This window comes from Arvicanthis niloticus, chromosome 28 (genome assembly GCF_011762505.2).
Source record: "Arvicanthis niloticus isolate mArvNil1 chromosome 28, mArvNil1.pat.X, whole genome shotgun sequence".
NCBI lineage: Eukaryota > Metazoa > Chordata > Mammalia > Rodentia > Muridae > Arvicanthis > Arvicanthis niloticus.
This window is the reverse complement of record NC_133436.1, coordinates 15,689,109-15,714,679: the sequence shown is the minus strand read 5'-3', so window position 1 is coordinate 15,714,679 and position 25,571 is coordinate 15,689,109. Positions and strand designations below refer to the sequence as shown.

The window sequence follows — 25,571 nt, the reverse complement described above, 5'->3', positions numbered from 1 at the left end:
AGGCAGGCATGTAATAAACTTTCAATAAACATATAAAAACAATGAATACACAACAAAATAAAATGCCTGGTATCCATTCCAAAGAAGCCTAAAAAAGAAATAAGAGCATGTCTTATGATGAAGAAAGCCGATCAAAATTAACCCATTCGTTTTACAAATGTTAGAATTAGTGGACAGTGACCCTAAAACAGCAGTTAAAAGCACTGGCTGCTCTTGCAGGGGACCCAGGTTTGGTTCCTAGCACCCTCAGGGTGGCTCACAACTTTTGGGGGCTCTAGCTCCAGGGCGTCTGATGCCCTCTTCTGGACATCCACAGACACCAGGCATATATGCAGCACACAGACTTACCTTGAAGCAAAATACCCATACATATAAACATCGTAAAACATTTTTTTAAAGTTCCATGAACATGAACTCTCTCAAAGGATCTTATCATACTGTACTATGCAAGAGAAGGGTGGTGGACACTCACTAATACTGATCAGAAGGTTCTAGAACTCAGTGGAGAACAACATGGGAGGCTGGAGCAGATGGCTCAGTGGGTAAGGCATTGACCATACAAGTGTGGGAGTCCGAGTTCAAATCTCAAAGACCCATTTGAACCTGAACACAGTGCATGTCTGTAATCGCAGTGCTCCAACAATGCGATGGAGAGTGGAAACAGGAGGCGTCTCCAGAAGCTTGTGGAGCACCTGCCCTGTCTTCCACAGCAATGAACACCAAAGAAAATGTCTCAGAGAACATGGATGGGGAATGACAAGCACCTGAAGCTGACCTCTGACATCCACACATGCACTGTTACGTGCATACCACACACACACACAGAGAGACACACACACGTTCACAAACTGTACATATACACAAATCAGACACATAATACAAAAACACTTGTAATTAAAGTGACATTTTCATCAACAGACATAATAATCTTGTGCTTGTTGATAAAATAACATTTTCAATATTTCAATAACGGATTTTCAATACACATGAAATGGGGCTGGGGGTGTCTTAGTTAGGGTTTTACTGCTGTGAACAGACACCATGACCAAGAACTCTTCATATAAAGGTAACATTTAACTGGGGCTGGCTTACAGGTTCCGAGGTTCAGTCCGTTATCATCAAGGCAGGAACATGGCAGCATCCAGGCAGACATGGTGCAGGAGGAGCCAACCTAGTCCAACAAGGCCACATCTCCTAAGAGTGCCATTCTTTGGGCCAAGCATATACAAACTTGGCAGGGCATGGAGAGGATGAAGCAAATGGCAAATCCCCAAGTAGAGTTAGACAATTTTGAATCCCACTCAGAAAAAAAAAAAAAAAAAAATAGACTGAAATCAATAAAGATGTAGAAGGCTTGAATAATACTACAGTTGCACTTGACCTAATTGGCAGTTCTAGAACACTCCACCCAGCAGCCCCGGAGCTGAAACCATTGCAAACATACATAGAACATTTGCCAGGGCTGGCTATGGTCTGGGCCACAAGACTGGTCTCAATAGATTTTAAAGGATTCTGACCACACTGAGTATGTTCAGTAACCATGGTGGAATTGAATGAGAAATCAAGAGGAAAAGACATCTGGGGAGTCTCCAAGTATTTAGAAACCAGATACACTTCAGTCAGAGCCTGTACTCGCCAGTCAGCTCTCTCGTAAGGACAGCTATTCTGGATTTAAAGGGCGTTCGAGAACTCAGTGCAGTGAGGACCGTTTTTAAATGATCGACTTAATTCTTGTCAGTAGTGCTTTTGTTTGTTTTTGTTGTTTGAGACAGGGTTTCTCTGTAGACTAGGCCTGCCATATGCCCCTGCCTCTGTGCTGGGATTGAAGATTTGGGGTATCACCCTTTTATTCTATTTTTATGGATATGGGTGTCTTGCCTGTACATATCTCTTGTGTCTGGTGCCTGTGGAGGCTAGAAAAGGGGATCAGTTCCCCCCGGATCTTGGGTTATATATGGCTATTTACCACTGTGTCATATTGAGAATCAAACCCTGGGTTTCTGAAAGAGTAACAGGAACCTGTAATCTCTAAGCCATGTCTTCCTCCCTTACAGAGCTTTAAAGCAACCTGGGGGAGAAAGGGCTTGTTTCAGCTTATACTTCTGTGTCCCTGCCAGTCATTGGGGAGAGTCAAAGCAACAGCTGAAGCAGAGACCATGGAGAAGCATTGCTTACTGGTTCCTCCCTCTAGCTTGCTCAGTTATCTTCCTTCTATAGCCCAAGCCAACCTGCCTAGGAATGGTATCTGCCAAAGTGGGTCAGGCCCTCCTACTTTGATAATCAATTAAGAAAATGTCTCACAACTATGGCCAGATTAATCTGATCTGGACCCTTATCAGTTGAGGTTTTCTCCTCCTGGGTGACTACATTTGTGTCAAGTTGACAAAGGACATTAGCTGCCAAAAGTCCATCCTTTGTTAACTTGACACACAAACACACACAAATCACTGTTAAACCATAGCTTTTCTTTTCTTGTTTAATCTCCAAGATTGCATGTAAATATTATAATATATAGCATAGTAACTTTAAATGTTCACAGTATTTTTAAAAATTCAAACACTTTTAAAGTTTGAATGCAAGACTTTCCCTTGACTGTGTTATAAAGGGTGGTATCCCATTGCATGTGACCTATACTGTTGGTTAGACACCAGTCAACCTCCATCAAAGGCTGGGGCTAACTGGGGGTCATCGTGAGAATATCCGCTACAATATGGGTCAAGGAAATGGAAACTCAGAGAACAGAAAGTTTCTATTGATTGTGAAACAGGAAGGGCCCACTATTGGGGATTGTTTTAATAACCCTACAGGATGATGCCAGGGAAGGATGGCGCCGAAGAAAAATCATCTTTTTCTTGAATGCATTAAGAGATGAGTCGGAGGACTGGAGAGATAGCTCAGTGAAACCTAAATTTAGCTCCCGGCACTAAACATTAAAGTCACACTGAAGCACTGAAGAAGCCAGAAACAAGAGGAATTGATCCCTGACCAGCTAGGAGGCAAGCCAAATTAGCATGCTTGCAAGTGTGGGGAGAGACCCTGTCTCAAAAATAAGGTGGAGAGAGATTGAAGAAGAAACCTGAAGCAGACATCTGTCCTCTGCATGTATACAGTAAACACACAGAACAGTGGTGGGGGTTGGGGTGGGGAGGGGATGATGACCTTAGAGGCCATCCAGAGAACATGTTGATATATAGAAGGCAGATATAGAAATGAAAAGATGGTTCTGCAGTTAAGAGCACTGACTTCTCTGCCAGAGGTCCTGAGTTCAATTCCCAGCAACCACATGGTGGCTCATAACCATCTGTAATGGGATCCAATGCCTCTTCTGGTGTGTCTGAAGACAGTTACAGTGTACTCATATAAATAATATGAAGAAGAAGAAGAAGAAGAAGAAGAAGAAGAAGAAGAAGAAGAAGAAGAAGAAGAAGAAGAAGAAGAAGAAGAAGAAGAAGAAGAAGAGGAGGAGGGGGCGGGGGAGGAGGGGGGGGAGGGGGAGGCAGATGTTTAGGAAGCACCAGAAAGTATTAACTCAGAGACAGAAGAGGTACAAGAGGACATGACTGATATGCAAGATGGCCTTGCTGTACATGTTTGCATATCCTAATCAATTCTGACCTAAGGTAGCTCTGAAGACAGGCATGTTGCTAGAGAAGGAGCTAAGAGTTCTACACCAGGATCAGTCGCTATCAGAAAGAGAAAGTGAGCCCCCAGGCCTTGCTTGAGCTTCTATTTATGCAAGCAAATCATTGAGGTATTTTCCAGCTGAGGATCTGGAGAAAGTTAAAGTGGTGGTGGGGGGGGAACATGCTGACATTTTCCCCTATGACGAACAAGGGCTGGAGATGCTAGAAACACTGCTGTCATTCCATCCTGAGGAGGCCAAGGCAGGAAGATTGTGAGTTCAAAGCCAGCCTAGGCTAGATAGTAAGATCCTATACCTATTTAAAAAATAGATACAAAGCACGTAGATCAGTCCCAGACCCAGACTGATATCTTGAAAAGAAGGCCACAAGGCAATGTAGACCTCCTTCATCTTTGACAGTTAAGACAGGCCATAGATGGTCCCTGATCAGCATGTGTTGGCTAGCCAAGCTTCCAGTTGTTAGACATGGTCTGAGGCTACCCACCTCTCTCTTTCTCTTCGACTCCACCAGGCTTACACACACACACACACACACACACACACACACACCCTCAGAGCAGCTCCATGAGCAGGCAGAGCGTCAAGGACGATTCAATGCCATGGACCCTCTCTCCATCCTCCTGTTAAATCTGTCCACCTACCAGCTTTTTAAATCAACATGGAGGAGCCTTGCATCAGTCTAGAGGAGAGATGAAGGAGGAAGACAAGAGATTAAACTGCTCAGGAGACGTGGCTCCCTGGTACAGTGCTTGCCTGGTATGTGTAAGGCCCTAAGTTCAACGCAGCAGGGGGGAAACATAGTAAACTTCCCAGCAGAAACAATGTCCCTCACCCTTCCCTCCTTCCTTCCAGCTCTCTCTTTCTCCCCTCCCCTCACAGGATGGCGATTTGGTTACCAAGAAGATCTCTGTTACTATTCAAGGGAGGCACTCACTCCTCAGAAACCTGCTATTAAATCAGTTTGTGTCCCCAGAGCTAGCAGAGAGTCTCAGGGCATGCCACCTGCAGATCAAATGGCTGGTGACTGAGTTCCATGCCAAATGACAGGGAAGACCCACAAAGGTGGAGAGGTGGACAGAGGCACTTCCTCTCTGTGCAGCCCTGCTGGGCCTGCATACAGCAGTCTCCATGTCAACATAGCAGCTCAGTTTAGGACCACTCACCATCTGATTTATAATTCCACTTCTGCGGGGCTCTGTCTTGATCAGGGCCATCCCCATCGGCTTAGATATTTTGCATCTTGGCTCTTGAGTTTACCTTAAGATTTGACTGTGGTAACTTGAAACTAAAAAGAAATCAGTTAGAAGCAATATCCTCTGCTTAGAGTGACTTTCAGATAGCTGGTAACACAAGAAAAATCTCAGAAAATATCTTGAAATTAATAAGCCCTATTTGTTCCTGGAAAAGAAATGCAGTCATGGACCAGGTCTCCTTCTGCTTTTCCTATCTCTGTCTCTGCTATAAGTAGCAGTCTTACTGTCATTTGTGTGTATGTGCATGTGTGTGTGAGAGGGAGGAGAGAGACAGTAAGAAGCACCTGTGTTATAGCATGACTGTGGAGGTCAGAGGTCAACCTGAAGGAGTCATTTCTCCCCTACCTTCATATGGTTCAGGGATAAACCTTAGGTCATGAGGCCTGCACAGCAGAGCAGATGCTCTTCTACCTGCTGGGCTGTCTCTCTAGCTGCTCATTTCTTTTTTTAAAGACAGGGCTTCTCTGTGTAGCCCTGGCTGTCCTGGAACTCACTCTGTAGACCAGGCTGGCCTCGAACTCAGAAATCCGCCTGCCTCTGCCTCCCAAGTGCTGGGATTAAAGGCGTGCGCCACCACCGCCCGGCTTAGCTGCTCATTTCTTATTTCAACACAGGTAATAAAATAACAAAGTACTATGCACTGAATGCCTAAGTGGGGCCTGCTCTTACGTCAGCTCATCCTACTTTCAAAGTCAAGTCCATAATGTAGACATTGTCACACTGTACTTATAACAACTAATGAAGGCTCAGCGGGCTAACTGCCCAAGAGCCACACCCCTTCCTGTGATGCAGAAGTCCTGATCTGGTTCCCATAGTTACCTACCCCTCACACTGGCCACTCACCTAGAACCAAGGTACTTGCAGATCCTCCTGGCTAGTACCAGGTACATGATACAACCATAGTCTACATGGTTGGAGAGAGATGGAGGAAAGCCTGTTAGCCTCCACCTACCTCAGGGCTGTGGGAAGTTCAGGAATGGTGTTCATGGTGGCATAGGGAAAGGCCAAAGGGGTCTCTGTAGCGACCTAGGGGCACGTGTGAAGAGCCGCATGTGAATGGCTTCCTGCTGTGTACTGGCGACCTCTGTGTATCTTTTGTGAAATAGACAGAATGAATACAGCAAGTGAGCAATGAAGGAGCAGGTAGCTAGTGTGTGGGCTTGCCTTAGAACTCTCATCCTTAGGTTTTGCTAAACCTCTAGAGTTAGTTGGCAAAGCAGCATTGCCCTCCTAACTCTAATTCTTTCAGCTTCCCAAAAAAGATTGTATGTGGGGATTGATGAGGGGAGGGGTGTCAAACCCAGGGTCTCAAGGATAATGGCCAGGGAAGCACTCGGCCACTGAGTCACATCCCCAGCCCAGAAAATTTTAACTGAATGTCATGTAAACAAGAACTGTTTACAGACTTCTAAATGGTATCAATAAGCCATGTTCGATCTAAAATAGTAACAGGAAAGGTCTGGGTAGTTGTTACTCTGCATTCTACTTTAGAAATGTTTTATGCTCATAAGGTAGTCGCTACTCCCTGCTGGGACCTGTTTCTAAAGATGACCTTTGACCTTTGTTAAGGTTCTAGCCCTGCTGTAAGCTAACACCATTCTCTTGTTGGGGGGAATAGCATTTTTGAGACAGGGTCTCTCTATGTAGTCCTGGCAGTCCTAGAACTAGTTATGTAAACCGGGCTAGCCTCAGATGCACAGAAATCCACCTATCTGCCTCCTGAGTGCTGGGAATAAAGGCATGCACCACCATGCCTGGCTGCTAACATCATTCTCAAACAGCCATTAAATCTGAAAAGGAAACAAGACTGAAACTATAAAGTAGAACTTCCTTCCCAGGTTTATCTCTGGGCAGGGATGCCCTCCTGTTTCTCAACAGCTTATCTGTCTCCCTAGTATATCATATTTGCCAAGGAGTGAGCCCACCGGACTTACATACAGAATGGGACCGTGGCGATTGTTCCTGTCTCTCTACTTCTCTTATTTAGAACCCCCCCCCCCCGCCCAAGTTATTGATTTAAATTTATAATCTCCCTGAAAATCAAATTCCAGAATTGGACATGTGAAACGGGAGGCCACATTTGGAAGTAATCCCAGCACCCAGGAGATAACTCGTGTTTGTGAATTGAGCAGAGTGCAGTCAGTCTCTGGGGAAGCCTTGCCAGGTTTATCTGCTCAGGGGTTTTCAGTGTCCTAGGCAACTGTTAGCTGGCACAGAGGTTTCTTTGATGTGTATTTATTATGTATATGTCTTGTCTGCATATATGACTGTGCACCATGTATATGCCTGGTGTCTATGGAGGCCAGAAGAGGGCATTAGATCCCCTGGAACTGGAGTTATAAATAGCCATGAGTCACCCAGGTCCTCTGACTTAGCAGCAAGCGCCTTTTCCACTGAGCCATCCCCACAGCCCTAATGTATGTTTCTAAACATTGTTTATAGAAAGTATGGTTTCTTGTAGTCAGGAAAGATTAGTCATAGTTAAAAATCAGGGTCGTGGAGACAAAAAGCTCTTTTTTTCTTCTTAAACCTTTGCACAAGAATCTATTAATGTGGCATGACAAGCCCAGAGATTTAATGGTTCCTCGTTTATTTTAAGCATGACAGCACACAATTAGCACAGAGTCCCACTGACCCTGGGGCGTGTAACCAGAGGTCAGTTCCCAGGCGCTCTTTCTTCTATAGAGCTATATGGAATCTCGTCTAGGAGCTACACCCTGATGGCCGTTTGTTATTAGTAGAGAACTTGGTACAAGTGTCACAGTCTTGGTTAACATAACTCCATACCACTTTTCCTCAGCTGGAAAGCGCTTGCTCTACAGAGTCTGTGGATTCTTGTCTGCTGTCCCTTATCCCAAATAAGTAGTCTCGATTCTCAGAAGCGATTACTGCATCCTTGGAAAGGAATGTGGTAATTTTGCCATTCCACACATATCTCTCCTGCCCAAATGAGCTGAAAGTGGAAGAAAGACATCTCTCACTTCCTGACGCTTAATATCTTGGCCAGTTGTATGTCCCGATATTGTGACAGAATTTAGAATGGCGAGAAGACACGCATCCACCCTCCTTTCAATAGAATAACGTAGTAGTAACCAGAGAAACATTGATTCCATGCTAGGAACCAATTAAGAAGGTAAGCTTTAAAATACAGCAGAGCCCCAGCCACTAAGTTAAGTGCCAGAGTTTGCATTTAGTTCATTGTTTGAGATCCAGAGTGTCGTTGCCCACCTGTGTGTGACAAAGGGGGCCTTATCCCCAGCTGTGCTCACAGCCATGATACTCCTGCATCCTGAGCTGCAATCATATGCAATCCTATGTAGCGAGCACCACATGCTAGGCCTTCTCCTTGCCCTGCCTCAGCCTCTACACTCCAGGACCAGATGGGCAGAGAGTACTCAGTGAGAACTGTAGAGGGGGGGCCCAAGGGCACCCCATCTGGCCAGCATATAAAGGAGATTGGCACTGAGGTATTAAGCTCTCCTGAGCTGAAGGAATCGCAAGGGAGGACCGAGGGTACCAAGTGAAACATGGTTTCTAAGTCATGCTGTGTCGCTGGGGACTTGCTATAGTCCCAAGCTCCCATCCAGCGGGTCTGTCTGTGGCTTTGAGTTCCCACCAGGCTCCTAGGCTGCTGCCTCTCCACAGCCCTGACTGAGTGAGAAGAGTCTGTAAGCAGAGACAGGAGTGAGAGAGGGGAGCACGGGGTAAGAACTACATTCCACCTTAGTAGTTCTCTGCAGAGAATTGTGGGATGGGAGGAAGCAGAGTCACTCTGCAGGCCAGTGATATAGCCCATCACTGCTCCATCTTATGAAGAGCACCTGGGGACAGGCAAGGTTTCTGTATGACACAGAAGTCAGTCTGGCCTCTGCCTGATGGATGGATGCCGCTAGAAGATGGGTGTCTGTTAAAGCACCTCAGGAGATCCTGGGAGCCATGTGTTAATACGGTAACCTGCGTGCTCTCTTGATACTCGGGAGCCTTCTGCCACGGGGGACAAAATGGCAGCGGCACTGAAAGTGTCCGTTCAGCAAAGCAGTAAAGAACCAGACCCTGCCCTCAGCTAGCCATGTCCACGAGCACTTCTCTTGGTAAACTTAATGTTCTCTCACGTCCAGACCCTGCCCTCAGCTAGCCATGTCCACGAGCACTTCTCTTGGTAAACTTAATGTTCTCTCACCTTGCTGGACGTGGACCTGTGATCTGAAGACTTGAGAGATAGTCACAGGAAGATCAGGAGTTCAAGATCAGCCTGGGCCACATGAAACTATTTAAAAAAAAAAAAAAAAAAAAAAAAAAAAAGGTCCTAGCAACCTACATACCAAAAAAAAAACAAAAACAAAAAAAAAAAAAACAAAAACAAAACTATGAAGTCAGATGAAAGCAAATACCTATGTCAGAAGGTGCTAGAAGGTGGCTGAAGCTGCCTGTCATCCATGTAAAATACACAGAGTACCACTCTAAGGTGGTGATATGGAAACATGTAACAAGCATGGAGGAATGTCCAAAGGCTATGTGGTACTTACTGCCTTAGCCACCTTGACGGTATAACTTGCCCTCTCTAGATCGCAGTACAAAGTGTCAGTCAACACTGGAGTTCCTGTTGGAAGGGAAAGCCAGGTGTCTGCTAGCTAAAAGCTTGTTCCCAGCCTCTAGTACAGTTTGCAGGCTTTTGCTCTGATGAAAATACATGCTGGATGAGACGGTAACTCTGGCCCCAGCCAGAGGGGCTGGTCTCTGGTTCTGTATGCAAATTGGACTTAGAAGAGAAGCTTTTGAAAATCACTGGTGGCTGCTGTGTGCTTGTGGGACCACAGGGGATGGTGAAGGAGCTACATCTGGGGGGAGGTAACATGCTTTCTGTATTTCTTTGCAGTGCGAAGGCAGGGGGCAAACTGACAGGGCCGCCTGTGACCATAATGGGAATGTTCTATGTGGCTGTCATGAATCGCATGGTTGGTTTATGTCAAGGGGACCGTGCCGTGATTCATCACTTCGTGAACTCTGCTCACGTGCAGTGTTTTGTTTTCTCTTCCAGATGAGCACAATGCCAGGACTGCCCACCCGGCCCTGCTTTTATGATATAGACCTTGACACAGAAACAGAGCAAGTTAAAGGCTTGTTCTAATGGAATGAAACTCTCACGGGACTGGACCAGGTGAGCTACCATGGTTTGGGTCTTGTTGTCAACTCAAATGATGTCTTAGGTCGATTTTCTCTCGGATTATAAAACCTAGTCAAACAAGTATATTGTTTCCTAGGTCACTGCATGGTCATACCTAAGAGCTGCCTGTGACTTGAGTCCCCTCCCAAGCACAGACATGCCCTCTGTGTACCTGGATTGAATCCTATAAAAGTTGGATCGTGAATGTGAATTTGAGCAGAGTGCCTCTGGTTGTAAGAAAGGCTGGTGTCTGCCTTCATTTAAGACTGACTTCTTACCTTCTTACCCCATGTCTGGGGACAGAGGTACAGTTGTGTTAGGGGAATCTTGGGTTCATTTCCTGGACTGCCATAACAAAGTACCATGGCCTGGGTAGATTAGAACAGAGCTGTGTCTTGCTGTCCTGCAGGCTGGAAGTTGAGGGTCAAGGTATCGATTGAGCAGGTATCCTGTCCCTCTGAGGGGTGTCTTGGCATAATCACTCCCATGTAATTGTGTCCTTACTGTCTGTCCTTACCATCTCTGCCTCTTTGGTCACTGGCTTTCTCCTTCTATGCCCCTGGCTTCCTGGGTTCTTCTCTTGTTTTTGTTTATTTGTTTTTGTTTGTTTTGTTTTTAAGTTGGTATGTATATGTGGTGTAACTGCTGGTTGTTTTCAGAGATATTTTGGTTTTTGAGGTAAGAACTCACTAAATAGCTCAGGCTGGCCTTGAACTCATGGTCCTCTTGCCTCACCCTCCCAAGTGCTAGGCTTACAAGTACCCACCACCATACCTAGCACTTTGTCTTCTTCTAAAGACCCCACCCGAGACACATCGGATTCAGGCTAAGACCTTGGAAGGAAGGGGGTAGACAACGTTTCTCTGTGTAGACCCGGAACTTACTTTGTAGACCAGGCTAGTCTCAAACTCAGAGGCCCACCAGCCTCTGCCTCCCTAGTGCTGAGATTAAAGACATGCACCACCACCACAGGCTTTTAAAAAAATCTCGATTATTCTGCCAAAGACCCTGTTTCCGAATGCAGTCAGTCACTGTCACAGGTATCCAGGGACAGTGTTCCCACATATCTTTGGGGAAACACAATTCAGCTCCTGACTGTGGTTGGGGCTCTTCTGTCCCTGGAAAGACACATACAGATGGACATGGGTCTTCCTTGAGACACATGGGCTCTGGCTCCCTCAAGTTAAGAAGGTAGACTTTTTTAAAAAAGACTTATTTATATATGTATTTATTTATTTCATATATGTGGGTATACTGTCACTGTCTTCAGACACACCAGTGATAGCATCAGATGCCTATTACAGACGGTTGTGAGCCACCATGTGGTTGCTGGGGATTGAACTCGGGACCTCTGGAAGAGCAGTCAGTGCTCTTAACTGTTAAGCCATCTCTCCAGCCCAAGAAGGTAGACTTTTACTCTACCTTTTACACCACTGAAAGCCAAGGGATGTCAGCTGTGTCTGTCCCAAGGTGTTGAAGCAATACCTGCTGGCTTCCGTCCTGGCTGCCTATGTAAAGAAAATGACTACACTTCTAATCTTCCTGCCTATAACTCCCAGAAGTTGTGATGGCCTGGAGCTCCCTTTACATCCCATAGATCAATATGTCCTCACCATATTCCCAGAGTCCAGTATCTACCCCACCCCCACCCCAACCCCCAATAGTTCACTCCATTCCTTAGCCCAGAAGCTCCCCTTCTTGGCATCAAACCCTGTTCTGGGCCTTTGGGTAGGTTTCTTTGACACCCGTGTGTTGGGACCCTAAGTGGGATGTAAAATTTCTTTTCCTTTGGTTGCAGCAACAGTTTTATGGGGTTTAGGGGAGCTCGTGCTTGTGGAAATGAGAGGACGACCTGAGATCCTCCTCAGGACTTATCTCTATCTCTAGGTTTGCTGCTGTTGATTTTAGAATCTCCTACTACTGACCTGAGGCTTGTAAACCTAGCTAGACCAGGGGCCAGCGAGCCTCAGGGTTCCTCCTGTCCCTCCCTCTACAGCCCCAGGATTACAAACACATATCACCATATCTGGAAATTTTTGTCTGTAGGTCCTGGGAATCGAACTCAGACCCTCATGCTTACAAAGCAAGGACATTACTAATTGAGTCATATCCCAAGTCTCCTTGCTGTTTTGAGTTTGGGGAGGTTGTTAGGTTTTAGTTTTGTTTTGTTTTTTTCCTATAAAATTTTTTTAAAATTAATTTAATGATCTGGGCTCTGGTGCTACTTAAATGGCCTCATATTGAACTGAGGTGGAAATGCCGTGGGACAGATGTAGTTGCCTGTGTGTGTGTGTGCACACGAGTGTGTGTGCATGCGCACACGAGCGCGCACAAGTGTGCTGCTGAGAAGTGGGACCTCTTGTGATTCTCAACCTCAGCCATGTGACTTATCTTCATCATCCTGGAAAAAGAATCCTCCCTCCCTCCTCCCTCCCTTCTCCAAGAAGGAAATCAGATGAGTAGTTTAACAAAGGAATCCATGAACTTAACCCTTGGTAACAGTGCTATTTCTGGTCTTTTGTGTGGCTCTTGTCTCCCAGCTAGACCTTGGGAAAATAACAGTATTGTTTCTTTTAGACCAAAAGTTGAACCTTTCCCTAGTTTGTGTGTCAAGAATCCTTTATATGGCGTATCTGCCATTTGTCTCCAGAACAAGTGTGTGCAGATCTCTCATCTCTAATGAATAATATCTTTTCCAGACTTTGGGTCAGTTTTCATTTGTTCTCCAAGTAGGTCATATGAGCCCAGTTATACTTTAATTGCAGTTAAGACTGAGCTATTGTCAAGGATGCATATGCATACACCTAAATAAATTCCCTGTGACTTGTCACCCGTGTCTTCCCTGGCAAGCATCCTTCCAGATTTTTGCTGAAGATGAAGCAATCCAGGAATAGCCACTCAAGCTATTCTTCCTAGCACTTTTGGAGGTGGAGGCAAAAGGATCAAGATTTCAAGGTCATCATCTTGGCTAAGTTGTGAGTTCTAGGTCGCCCTGGGCTACACAAACCCTATCGCAAATAAGTAAGGAGCTGAAGAGGAAGCCCAGCAGAGGACCTAAGTTTGGTTCTCAGCAACCCATATGAGAGGGGCTCAAAAACACTCCAAAGGTCTGCTGCCCTCTTATGGATGGGATGGATAGACGGACAAATGGATGGATAGATGGGAGGGCGGATGGGCAGGCGTGAGCATGCTCGAGAGTGTGTGCGTGCACACACACACACACAATGAATCTTACATTACATAATTAAAATGGATCAAGGGTCTGTGGTAAAGATCTTCCATCATGACAGTCACTGTGCTGTCCTAGCACAGCGGGTGTTGTCTCAGTAAATCATAGAGGCTTCAGGAAGATCGGTCCTCCGCACATAGTCACAGAGGGATGGTGACTAAGGGCAGTCTGCGTCCCCACTGCATAGCAATCCTCTCTTAACCGAGGGCATGGATTGTTTTGCCACACCAATCAACTAGCGTGGAGAGATCCAGCCAGTGAGGCATTGTGTTTCCGGACCGTGACAACACAAACCCAGAGAGGTCAACACACTGCACAGCTAATGGCTACAGAAGCCAAGATCCCACCCAGATTAGCCAGCTCATGGTGTGACACAGCCCTTACACCCCATTCCCTACAGGAATGTAGGTCCATTCCAAAAGATGGTATCCGCTGGCGAATAAGTTTGGGTTGCTTTTTTAAAATAACTGAAGATAAGTATTTGGGTATTCAACTCAACTCTTGAGTTTATCAACACTTAGTGTAAAAAGGACTTCAGTGAGGTGGGACGACCTCTTACCTCATCCTCGACTTGAATGACATTGCTTCTCATTTATCCGACACTAAATGTGAAATAACTAAACTCCATTCTAGGCTTGCTGGACAATAGTTCAAAACCCATCATTTGACCCTATTAGAACAATTGAAAAGGGATCTGGTGGCATCAGATAAAAGCTTTTTACAAATAACCATTCCTCTCCTTGGCCCCTGTAAACATATTTTTTTTGTTTTGGTTTGGTTTGGTTTGGTTTGGTTTCCGGTGACTCTCCAATATGGCAGTCTAGAACTACCTCTATCAATATCCAGAGAGGGCTGTGGCTGGTGAAGATGCATAAATAAAGACGTTTCATCTTGGATGGTGCTCCAGCATCAGAAATGTACACACTTTGCTGTGTCATACTTTAGTGTCACGGCAACATGGTATTGGTCATTTTAAAGCCTCAGCTGCAGTGTAGCATAGCACGGTCACCGTCCTTATGGTGGGCACCCACTTGGGAACAAGGGATGCTAATGACTACTTTTGCTTCCCCCCCTTTCTTGCCCTTTCTGCCTCCCTCCCTTTCCCTTCAGGAGACATGAGACTGAATGTGAACGTGAGATCCAAGGAGTCCCCAGGACTTGAGCTCAGTCACCTCCCTTTGTCCCAAGACTTCCCTGTAGCTCAGTTTGCTATTGTTAGTGTGAGCTGTGACTCATTCTTTTGGATGTCACTAAATAGAAATCTTTCAAATAAGGTTGGTTTCATGAAATCCATCCCGTGCTTCAGTCTCTTGCTACAGGATGTTTGTGTGTCATGGAGAGGGGTGCTGTGCTCACCTCTCTTCTTCTGGGTTCTCATTCTCTGCCTTGATCATATTACTGAGTCTCCAAACAAACCAAACAAGAAATCCAGCAACTTACTGAAGAACCAGGACTGCCCTCCCTCCAACCTGCTGTGCCATGTTTAGTATGTATGCATTGGGAGCCACTGTGGCCCCATTGTAGGTGACTGTGTTTTGCCAGACATCTCTTTTCTAGAGTTGCACCCATAATAGGAAACCCCATCTCAGCTCACTTCTTCCCTAATGTGCCTTTAAGGAGGAGAATTTCCAAGATACTTACTGACTGGAAGTTACTCAGTCAGGTGGCCACATGTATGCCTTTCTGTAGACGGACCTGATTGACCCCCAATACCCATATCAAAGGGGAACCCATGGTAAGGCCTCAGCCCTATGATTTGGGTTTTGAAATTTATCTTTTTGCTCCACACTATGTTAAGCCCACACTTATTCTTTTCCCTCTTCCAGGCAGAAATCCAAGGAAATAGAAGCCCTTGCTACTTAATCCTTTCTGGCATCTGATAACCATTGTGACTAAGTCTTCCATATCTAAGTTAGGTACCAACTGTGACTTTCTTAATGAAATGAGATGTTTTATAAATATTTTGAACTGGGGATGTAGCTAAACAGTAAATCACTCACCCAGCATCAGCAAGGCTCCAGGTTCCATCTCCCACATCACGGGTGCTAAGTGTTTCATATATTCATCTTCTAAACTATGCTCCCAGTGGGAAAACTTCCAAGGGTGTTTCTCCTTATAGAATTATTCTTATGATTTTTTGTTGTTGGTTTTTGTTTTTTTGTTTTGTTTTGTTTTGTTTTGTTTTTTCCGAGGCAGGGTTTCTCTGTGTAACAGCCCTGGCTGTCCTAGAACTTGATTTGTAGGCCAGGCTGGCCTCAAACTCACAGAGCTCCTCCTGAGTGCTGGGATTAAAGGCGTGCACCACCACATCCACCTAATAATAATTCATTTTTACATTTTCACCTCAGCCCTTCCCCCATTTCCATCCATAATTAGACTTTGCATGGTTGTGTCAACCCGTAAGCTTTCCGTACACGTGGGACCATCGCAGGTGCTGTGGTGCATGCCTGTAATCCACATCATGGGGAGGCTGAGGCAGGAAGGTTCCAAGTTCAGGCCCGGGCTACACATTGTTCCCATGTTTCACAGAAGAAACATGGAAACACAGGCTCTTCTATACTCAAAACCATAAGGCACAGGGCATTGGCCAAGCAATCTTCCATTTTGCCCCTCAGCAAGCTCAAAATTCTCAAAGTGCTGAGATTATGCCCAGCCCACAGAACCAGTCCTCTCCGTCCAGCAATGCCTTCCTCCTCAGGATTCACTGGTCACTACACTGAGGCTGCTGTATCCCTGGGTGAAGAGCCAGGGCCTGCACCAGACAGCCCTCTTAATGTGATATGTTTTCTTTTTGTTCATGGTTGTTATACTGGCTGTGTTTCTGTTTTCTGTTCACTTGCCTGGCTTGGACTCTGATGTTGGGGGGTATTTGAAGTTCTGTCCTCCTCTATCACTGTCTTCTGTCTTTAAACTGCCCGGGCATCTCCCTGTCTCCAGACTATGCAGTTATCTGTGGGAGGAAAATCTACCCAGTTTCAACAGAGTGAACTCTCTTGGCCCGCAAATAAATCCCTCCGTGTGTAAACTCAGATGAAAGGCTTCATACTGGCATTTACATTTTTTCCCGGAGTGGGAGCCTGTTTTCTTCTGGGACTTGGTTGTTTTGCTTGGTTATTGTTTTTCAGATATAGTCTGGTCACTTTCTCTTTCTAAAGGATTGCAGAGAGCTGTGCATGTGGAACATGTCTCTAATCCCACAGCTTCAGAGGTGGAGGCAGGGGGATTGGAATGACAGCCTAGACTATGTAGCAACTTCAAGGAGAGCCTGAGTTAAATGAAACTCTATCAAAAAAATAAGCAAATGAATACATTTAAAGTTAGAGAATTCAGGTTCTGCCAAAAGTCATCACATTGTTTGAGAGAAGGCAACAGATCATCCCAGTTCCCGCATCTTTTCCCATTTATCCCCAGTGTATTCTTAGAACTTGCCCTCCGTGCTCTCTGTATTAAACAGCAGCAGAAACCTAAGACAACCAGATTGTTACTTGAAAACCTATAACAGTCCCTGGATCCTACATAGTGTACAGATCCAAAATCCGCAAGTCATAGAAATTGTGGAATGTCTTGGAAAGTAGAAGGGCCTTGTGAGACAACACCGACTTGCGGTTGTGCAGTGCTGCATCCGAGCGAGTCTCTCTGTGTATTTGTGCAGAGATCCACTTATGTGTGCGTTTATACACACATGTGGACGGAGAGTAGAGGACTAATTTTGGGTTTCATTCTTCAGATGATATACCAGTTTTTCACACCGTCTCTTATTGGACTGGAACATACGAAGTAGGCAAGGCTGGCTGGCCAGGGAGCTCCAGGGACCCATGTGTCTCTGCCCTGATTCTCATTGCTCACACAGGAATCCCAGCCTTGGCTTGTGAATACCGCCCTTTCTCCACTCTTAGATTTTTTTTTTAAAAACCATGACACAAGTAAGAGTTTAACACCAGAGGCAGACGGGACTTGGCTCTGAGACTTTTTTTTTCTTCCTCCTGTTTTTCAGAGTCTTCAAACAAAAAAAAAAAAAAAAAGTCTCCTTGCCTTTTTGCTGCAGTTGGACAAGAAAATGAGTTTTGAAATCTGCTTGTTATGCAATGCTGGAGAAATCCTGAGACAGGCCAAGGACTACTTCCTCATGCGAGATGAATTCTGTTTCCAGCCAAGCGGTGTTCAACAGAAGGACCTGCGCCACATCTGGAAGGAGCGAAGTTACTCTTGGTCCCGATAGCGTTTACACCATTTCTGCTGTTTATACTTTAGGAAGTTTATTTTATGGGGACTAGGGGATTGCAGGAGTGTGAACTAAAAGCTAATGCTTCCATCTATGGGGTTTCCTCTTTCATCTTTTTAATTATCCTTTCCCTCACCTGTGTTGGGGATGGGATGCCAGGCCTCGGCTTGCATGGTCCAGCGCTGTGCTGCCAAACCGTACCCCTTGGTTTTTGTCTTTGAACTGAAAATAAACATGTTTCTAGAAAACCACCCTAACACTGTTCAACCAGTAAAACCACTCGCCAGATGTCACTGTCCGTGTGGCAGGGTTGTTGCCTGGGACACTTGTGGAGGAGATTGCAAGTGCATTCGGAGCTTTATAAATGATGGGGAAACAATCATGTTGAGAAAGATGCCTAGGCAGCCGAGACTGTGGAAGGCTGGCTGGTCTCTTGGAATAAGGTGCACGATCTCTCCACAGTGACTTTCTGGAAGCTTGTGAGTTTCTTCCACCATGAATGAATATTAATGGTCATTCAAATGTCTGGGCCCACAGGGGTAAGAGAGGGCCTCTTAAAGGTCAGGTGTTTGGCAAATGTTTTTCCTTTGGCCCAAATGAATGCAAAACAGAGAACATTCTATGACCTGTTCTCTACTTTTTGACCCTTCCTTGTCCCCCATTCCCCCCTTGCAATAATATAAAATTATGTAAAACTTAAAACAAAACCAAGGATTCAGAAACAAACAATAAGGGATTGTCCTCTAAAGTAGTATAAGTAAAATTGTCACCATAAATATCCTAACTATCCCGGGGCCCATCCTGTGGGGTCCTTCCTGTATGCCCTTACGATACCCATTCCAGTGATCCTGCTCAGTTCATAATGTGTCTTTATGTACAGTTTTGCTTGTCCCAAAACACTGTTTGAAGACCAAAAGGCCCACTCAGTCGCTGCCTTTCCCAAGTATAATTTTGCAAGCGTCCTTCCTTGTCTCTGCCCTTTCTTGGGGAGTCCACCTCTCCAGCTTCACAGTTACCCAGTCTTCTCAATAGTTACACCCATGTGATGATAAGTTCTCTACAGAATGTACCCAGAAAACAGCAGTTTACGGTGAGCTCCTGTTTAAGGAGTCCCAGTCACAGGCTTACCCCCACCCATCCCCCATATGGCCGGCCACCTACTATCATGATTTCCCTGTTATATTGACTGTTTTCCCTTCAACTGTGAGCTAAAATAAATCCTTTTGTTCCTTAGGTTCTTTGGTCAGGAATTTAGTCACAAGGGCAAAAGAGATATCTAATACAATCTCCTATATAGAAAAACAGTTTTGGCAGGGCAGTGGTGGCGCACACCTTTTAATTCCAGCACTTGGGAGGCAGAGGCAGATGGATTTCTGAGTTTGAGGCCAGCCTGGTCTACAGAGTGAGTTTCAGAACAGCCAGGGCTACACAGAGAAACCCTGTCTCAAAAAAAAACCAAAAGAAAAAAAAAAAAAGAAAAAGAAAAACAATTTTGAAGTCAAATTGAAGAACTAAGCAAAATGTCCGTAACTTACCGGTTTCCTAAACGCAGGTTAGTGTCCACAGGCCTGGGCAAGCAACACTGGGCACTGCAGAAGGGTCAGAGTAAACTAAATTGTGCCTGCTCCTGAAAGGCGAGATCCCCACTTCTTATCAGCTGTTTGCGGGGGTGCTGTCACAGGCAGTCTATGTTCTAAACAGAAGACGTGCATGTAGCACAGACACGGAGATGGATTTTCCAAGGGGCCATTCTTAATGATGACCGCTTGGTCTTCCTTAACATCTGCTTCCTGAAATGGAAGAAAGAAAAGATGTCACAAATTAGAACGAGACGTCAGTTGCACCTTCAAGATGAAAACTAAATCAGATCCGTAGCTAGGTCACCCTCCTGTGATCTCAGCTTTGTCAGCTGGGTCCTACTGGTCTCTTCTCTCTGTGCTACTTAAGCCTTAGGTAGTCAGTCCCACAGTGCATAGCCAGTGCATAGCCTCCAAATGTAGCGTTGCCTACATGAGTCCAAGGTTATGAGTACACTGTTTTAGCTAAGGTAGTCTGCTCCATGAGGCAGCAGTAATTAATCAGGCTCCGTATATTCAAGCTGCTTGCCCCCTATGTGGTAAGTGAACATAGATAGTCTCTCTGAGCTATTAAAAGTAGAACCTTCCCCCCCGCCCCCACCCCCGAACATTTGGGCTAATATTTACATTTACATGAACTTTACAATCATTACATTAGAAAAGATGGTTCTAAGACCATCTTTATTAGAATTACCAGAGATCTTTTTTTATCTCAGCACCACACAAAACCAGTTCAAGGTCAACTTCGGCAGGTTTAAGGCTAGCCTGGGCTACATGAGACTGTCTCAAAGATAGATAGATAGATGATAGATAGATAGATAGATAGATAGATAGATAGATAGATCTCAAAGATAGATAGATAGATAGATAGATAGATAGATAGATAGACAGACAGACAGACAGACAGACAGACAGACAGACAGACAGATAATGAAGCTTTCCTCCCCGTCTTAAAGTCCATATGTTCCTGAGGACCTTTATTTTTGACACGTTTACTGGATGATTATTCTCCAAGCTAAGGATTACGAATTAACCTGACCTCCACTTTCACATCGTCACTGAGCCAGCACAATCCTAAACACACGGGAGGCCTAAGTAAATACTCCTTGAAAGGTTGAATGATCACTGATGGCAACAATGTCTGGCCCAGTGCCACCCTCTGCTAAATGTCCCTGTTACAGCCCCCTCCCTCCCCTTCAGAGCAAATAACTCAGCTGATTCCCCTGGGCTTTCTTCCCTAGGCTCCCGAGTCCCCCAAGTCTAATTCTTTTACATGTGTTTGACATAGGGACTCACTCTGTAGACCAGGCTAGCCTGCAACTCGAGGGTCTCCTGTCCCTGCCTCCCACTTTTGCCCATACCCAGCTTCCAGTTTCCTTATGTGACCCCTTAGGAAGATTCATTTGACAGCAGCAGAGCAATGAGGTCATCTGAGCTCCGTTGCTCTCATTCCCCCACCTCCGAACCTTGTCTAACAAGCCACCAGGAGCTGAGTAGTCACTCAGACAAGACACCAACACAGTTTGGAAGATAAAAGAAATAGGCTGAGGAAAGGCTCCCCAGAGATGTCTCTAGAAACCATGAAAAGGGGGGTAGCTCCCTCAAAGAGCACAGGCTATATCTGCTAGCAAGGTCTACCTGTCAGGGGATTCCCTCCAGGTTTTGAGCTTATTTTTATAAAAATCAGATTCTGGTGAGGCTTCCCAAAAACAGCCTAGCTGGGTCTCTTGACTATTCATCTCGTGATTAAGATGAGACTGAAGGCAGATTTGTTCCAAAAATGGACCCCATCTCTGTGTTTTGGGACAATCCAGCTCAGAGGAGAGCAGCAGGAGCATTCTGCCCTTGCCTGAGGTTACAGTGTTTATGTAACAAATCAGCTCAACTTAAATATTTCTCATCTCGCGGTCAGGGCTGCAGACCTCTGCCCGGCACATCAACATGAATGTCGTGTGTTTATGCAGCCCTGTGTGGGCATCCATGTTTATGCAAAAGGACCCCAAGAGTTCAAAGCCAGTTAATATTTTCAAGCATGCATCACGTCGTCGCTTGCGTGTTTGCTATAAAGATGGCAGAGAGACAATTTCTCAAAACCACCAGACTGAGTCTGTTTGCATGCGCGCTTAAGAGCAGAGCCATTTAATGAATGTGTGTTTGGCAGAGTCTTACAATTAAGGAATTTTTCTTCCTCGGTAATTGCCTGGGTCCTGATAATTCTCCTCTAAGTTAGTCTCCTGATGAGTCCCCGCCTTGATAGAGACAATGTGTACCAGACAAAGAGCAGAGACAGACACGGTGAGAGAGAACATACAGGCTCTCCTGGGTTCAGGACGAGCCAACTAGAGAAACGCTTTCCAATTTCAGCATGGAGTTTGGAGCCAAAGGCGTTTGGGGGGCGGGGGTGGGGGAAGAAGGGCATTCAGAGTAACATCCCCTCCTGCTTAGCTTCAGATGCATTTAAGGCCTCCTTTGAAGATCTGAGTTCCCAGAATATCCCAAGTATCCTCCACCCTCAAAATGTGAGTGCAGAGATTATTCCAAAGCCGAAGAAAAGAAATTATTTTTAAATTATTCATGCTACCTACCTCATCATTAGAACAAATAATTGAAGTAACTGTAAATATGTATAAACAGAAGTTGACAGGAAGGGAATCATCCATAGTAAACTACAGATGGACAGAGAAACCCACTTAAGTGCTAAATAATTAGGGAGGCTGGGAGCCAAGGACTGGGGGATGTCACTGGGGTGTGCCAGGCTGGGACAAAGCTGAAAGCGGCAGGGGGTGAGACCCAGGAGAGGGAGCCGCTGGTGGAGCAGAGGCTGGGAGTACAAGCCAAGGAGCCAAGCTTGTGCAGAGAGAGAGCTGTGCTCAAGCGGTTCTGGTTTCTGACAATTCTAAACTCTGAGAGGCAGATGTGACAGATAGGGCCTCTTGACAAAAAGCAAGTGCACGCTGTAGGAGATATCTCAGCTGCCCAGCCTGGACTGGCTGCACTGCAGAGCTATACAAAGGTTCCCCCAGAGGGATGGCAACCCTTGCTCTGGCGCTGCCATGTAGCGTATTGACTTGGTATTTCAAGATCACCAGTACAGAGCACTGTGAATGCTCCAAACCCAAAGAACGGAGAGTGGTTGTTTGTATGTGTGCTCTCGTGCATATGTGCATGCATGTGGTTTCTTGTTTGCTTTTCAAGACAGGGTTTCTTCTGTAGCCCTGGCTGTCTTGGAATTCACTATGTAGACCAGGCAGGCCTTGAACTCAGAGATCTGTCTGCCTCTGCCTCTCTTCTATGCCTCTCCTCTGCCTCTCTCTCTGCCTCTCTCTCTGCCTCTCTGCCTCTCTCTCTGCCTCTCTCTCTGCCTCTCTCTCTGCCTCTCTCTCTGCCTCTCTCTCTGCCTCTCTCTCTGCCTCTCTGCCTCTGCCTCTCTGCCTCTACCTCTGCCTCTGCAGTACTGGGATTAAAGGCATATACACCATGACTGCTTAGCCTACTTAAAAAGATTTTTAAAATAATTTTTAAAGCTAATTTGTTCCACATTGTTAAAATTCTTTTAAGTTCATAAATATAAGTCATATAGTTAAATGTCAGCTATGGCTATTCCTGTAATGTAATGTCTCCACTACTACAGCTGGGTTGGGGAGGACAGGGGTAGACAGGGTATAGGGAGAGTTGGGGAAGGGAGGGGAGGGGAGGAGAAGGCTGGAGAAGGCTGGACTGGGGATTGAACCCAGAGCCTCATGTGTTCTAAGCAAGTACTGTAAACTAAGCTACCTGACCAACAATAGCAACGACAGAAAGACAATCTTGTCTAGGACTAGGTTTGCCTAACATGTTGATCTGGTCATTGTGCCTCAAAATGGAAGGTCATACTGTGTGTACCAGAAATATGTATGGTTGATTCAAAGAAAAACTATACATTTTTTAAGTCCTCACAAACAACTCTTTCCTATAGTGAGTGAGTGAGTAGTGATTTAGAAGCAGAAAGATGCAACCGGCTACGGTTTGGGGTTCTCCGATTTAAAAGAAAATTAAAACTAGGGTTAGGCATGGCAGCCCAGGGCAGTAAATCCTAGCACGTGAGAGGTGAAGAAAAGAAAACAGAAAGGCCAACATGGGCTATATAACAAGACCCGGAAAGAGAGAGAGACAGAGAAAGAGAGAGAGAGAGAGAGAGAGAGAGAGAGAGAGAGAGCTCAGAGTAGCCATTTAGTACACAAGTTTTACGGGTAAAAGAACACCGTGGCCCTCCAAGTTCTCAGCCTCGCCCAGGACCTTTGCCCACCACAGCGTGTTCCCACTCAACAGACAAATGTGATCAACGGAGAGAACCCATGCTGTAACCCAGCAGTATCAGCAAACGACCTGAAAATGAGAAGTTCAGGATTAGCCAGTGGTAATTGATCCATCTGGAAGGACAAATGAAATCCGAAAGATTCATTGTGTAGTGAGAGCAGAGCCTTGGGCAGCTGTCTGTCACTGGCACAGGTACCCGATCCCACAGATGCCCAGAGACTGCATACCAAGACGTCTACATGGAGACCTCAGGACCTGCAAACACTAACAGGAAACAGGAAGCAAGCTATACACGTGGGCAGCTATTTTCTTAATGCCTTCTAATAATAGTTAACATTACTGATCGATAACATTGCTGAAAGACAACCTGCCAACCATTCCAGGCGGTTTGCACTTACTATTTAAGGAAGTAAATACAAGGTTCATATTTTTCCCATTTTATAGTTCAAGAAATTGAGCCTTCAGGTAAGGGGCTTGATCTTACCTTTCAAGGGGCCTAAAACCTCACAAGCAACACTTCTGGAACTCAGTATAGTCTCTCTGACCCTAGAGTCATGCTCAACACTACTGATCACTCACTTCAGCCTGGATCCAGGTCGGGAATAAACCTATGTTCCGAGAGATGAAATTCTGTGCTTGGACCAAGACCGATCTGGCAGCTTCCATTACGAGTTGGAACCAGAGGGAAGAAAAGCCACCTCTACACAGATGATTTGAAGTTGGCCTAACGATTAAACTACAGAAGCCAGGTATGGTAACATAGACATGTAATCCCAGCACTCAGGAGGCTGAGGCAGGAGGATGGATGGTTGTGTGTTTGAAGCCTGGGTGCTGGGTCAGTGTACACCAAGGAACCAGGCTATAACTGCCAGATCGTCTCTGTGAAGTACAGGCTCCGTGCCAGGCACTAAAACAGAAAAACCTTTTTTAAAAAGCTTCTAAGGACTAATCACTCTTGCTCCCTTCTTCTCTTCTTCCCTTTCCCTCATCTCCCCCTCTCTCCATGTGCTCATGGCCGGTCTCTACTCCTCTTCTCTTCTCTCCCTCTCTCAATCTTTCCCTTTCTCTCTCTCCTGCCTCCTACAACTCCCCTCCTCATGCGCTAAATAAACTATTCTATACAAAAAAAAAAAAAAAAAAAAAAAATTAAGGACTAATCACTGGTTATAATCAATTTGATTCAGCTTAATTAAACTAAAATTTTAATAGAGTTTCACAGTCAGTGTGTGTGTGTGTGTGTGTGTGTGTGTGTGTGTGTGTGTGTGTGTTATAAAACTAAAAATCAAGGTTGGTGACCTGGCTCAGCAAGGTACTACGGTAGGGTTTTTTTGTTTGTTTGTTTTGTTTGTTTGTTTGTTTGTTGTTTGTTTTTGAGACAGGGTTTCTCTGTGTAGTCCTGGCTATCCTGGAACTCACTCTGTAGACCAGGCTGGCCTCGAACTCAGAAATCTGCCTGCCTCTGCCTCCCAAGTGCTGGGATTAAAGGCGTGCGCCACCACCGCCCGGCTACGGGGGGGGGGGGGGGCTACTGTAGGTTTTAATATCAGCTTGCATGTTATTAACTCTTGAGTAGGAAGCCTCACATAAAGAATTGTCCCAATTGCCCTGATTGGCCCACCCCAGTTGTGGGCGGTGCCTCCTGGCTGCTGCTGCTGCTGCTTCCTTCCCAGATAACAGAATCAGAATTTCTAAGCTTTCACCATGAGAATAGGGACCACTGGCTCTCCAGGAACTTTCTGGGGCTTCCAGTGCCAGACTGGGACGCCTGTCTTGTGGACCACGTAAACTGTGGGTTCTATTCCTTTAGAGAACCTGACCAACCACTGACGACCTGAGTTCATTCAGTCAGAGGAAACAATCAAATTTTGCAAGCTGTCCTGTGACCTCTCCATGTGAGCTGTGCCATAAACATGCCCACCACCATAAGTTAATTCATTTTCAAGATAAAAATAATAGCCAAGTACAGTGACTGCACATACCTTCTCAGCATTTAAGAAGTAGACGTAGGAAGATCAGGAGTTCAAGGCCACCCTCAGCTACATGGGGGAAACATGAGGGAAACCTCAAATAACAGGAGAAGAAAAGATTGAAAATGCATTGCCAAGAACATGATTGGCGGCAGAGTTGATAGTACGTGTATGTAATCCCACCATTCAGGAGGAAGATGCAGGAGGATTTGGGATCAGC

The 25,571-nt window shown here is 45.5% G+C and overlaps 1 protein-coding gene across 1 annotated transcript in view; it reads left to right on the top strand.

Annotated features, from left to right (window-relative positions):
• The window catches only part of Mthfd1l (methylenetetrahydrofolate dehydrogenase (NADP+ dependent) 1 like), a 179,726-nt gene extending 161,964 nt beyond the window's left edge, over nt 1-17,762 (top strand). The window contains exons 27-28 of the mRNA XM_076926782.1: nt 9,935-10,054; nt 17,284-17,762. Coding sequence (XP_076782897.1) covers nt 9,935-10,024 — 90 coding nt within the window. The 3' untranslated portion in view covers nt 10,025-10,054; nt 17,284-17,762. The remainder of the gene's footprint in view (nt 1-9,934; nt 10,055-17,283) is intronic.
• Nucleotides 17,763-25,571: the final 7,809 nt, after the last annotated feature.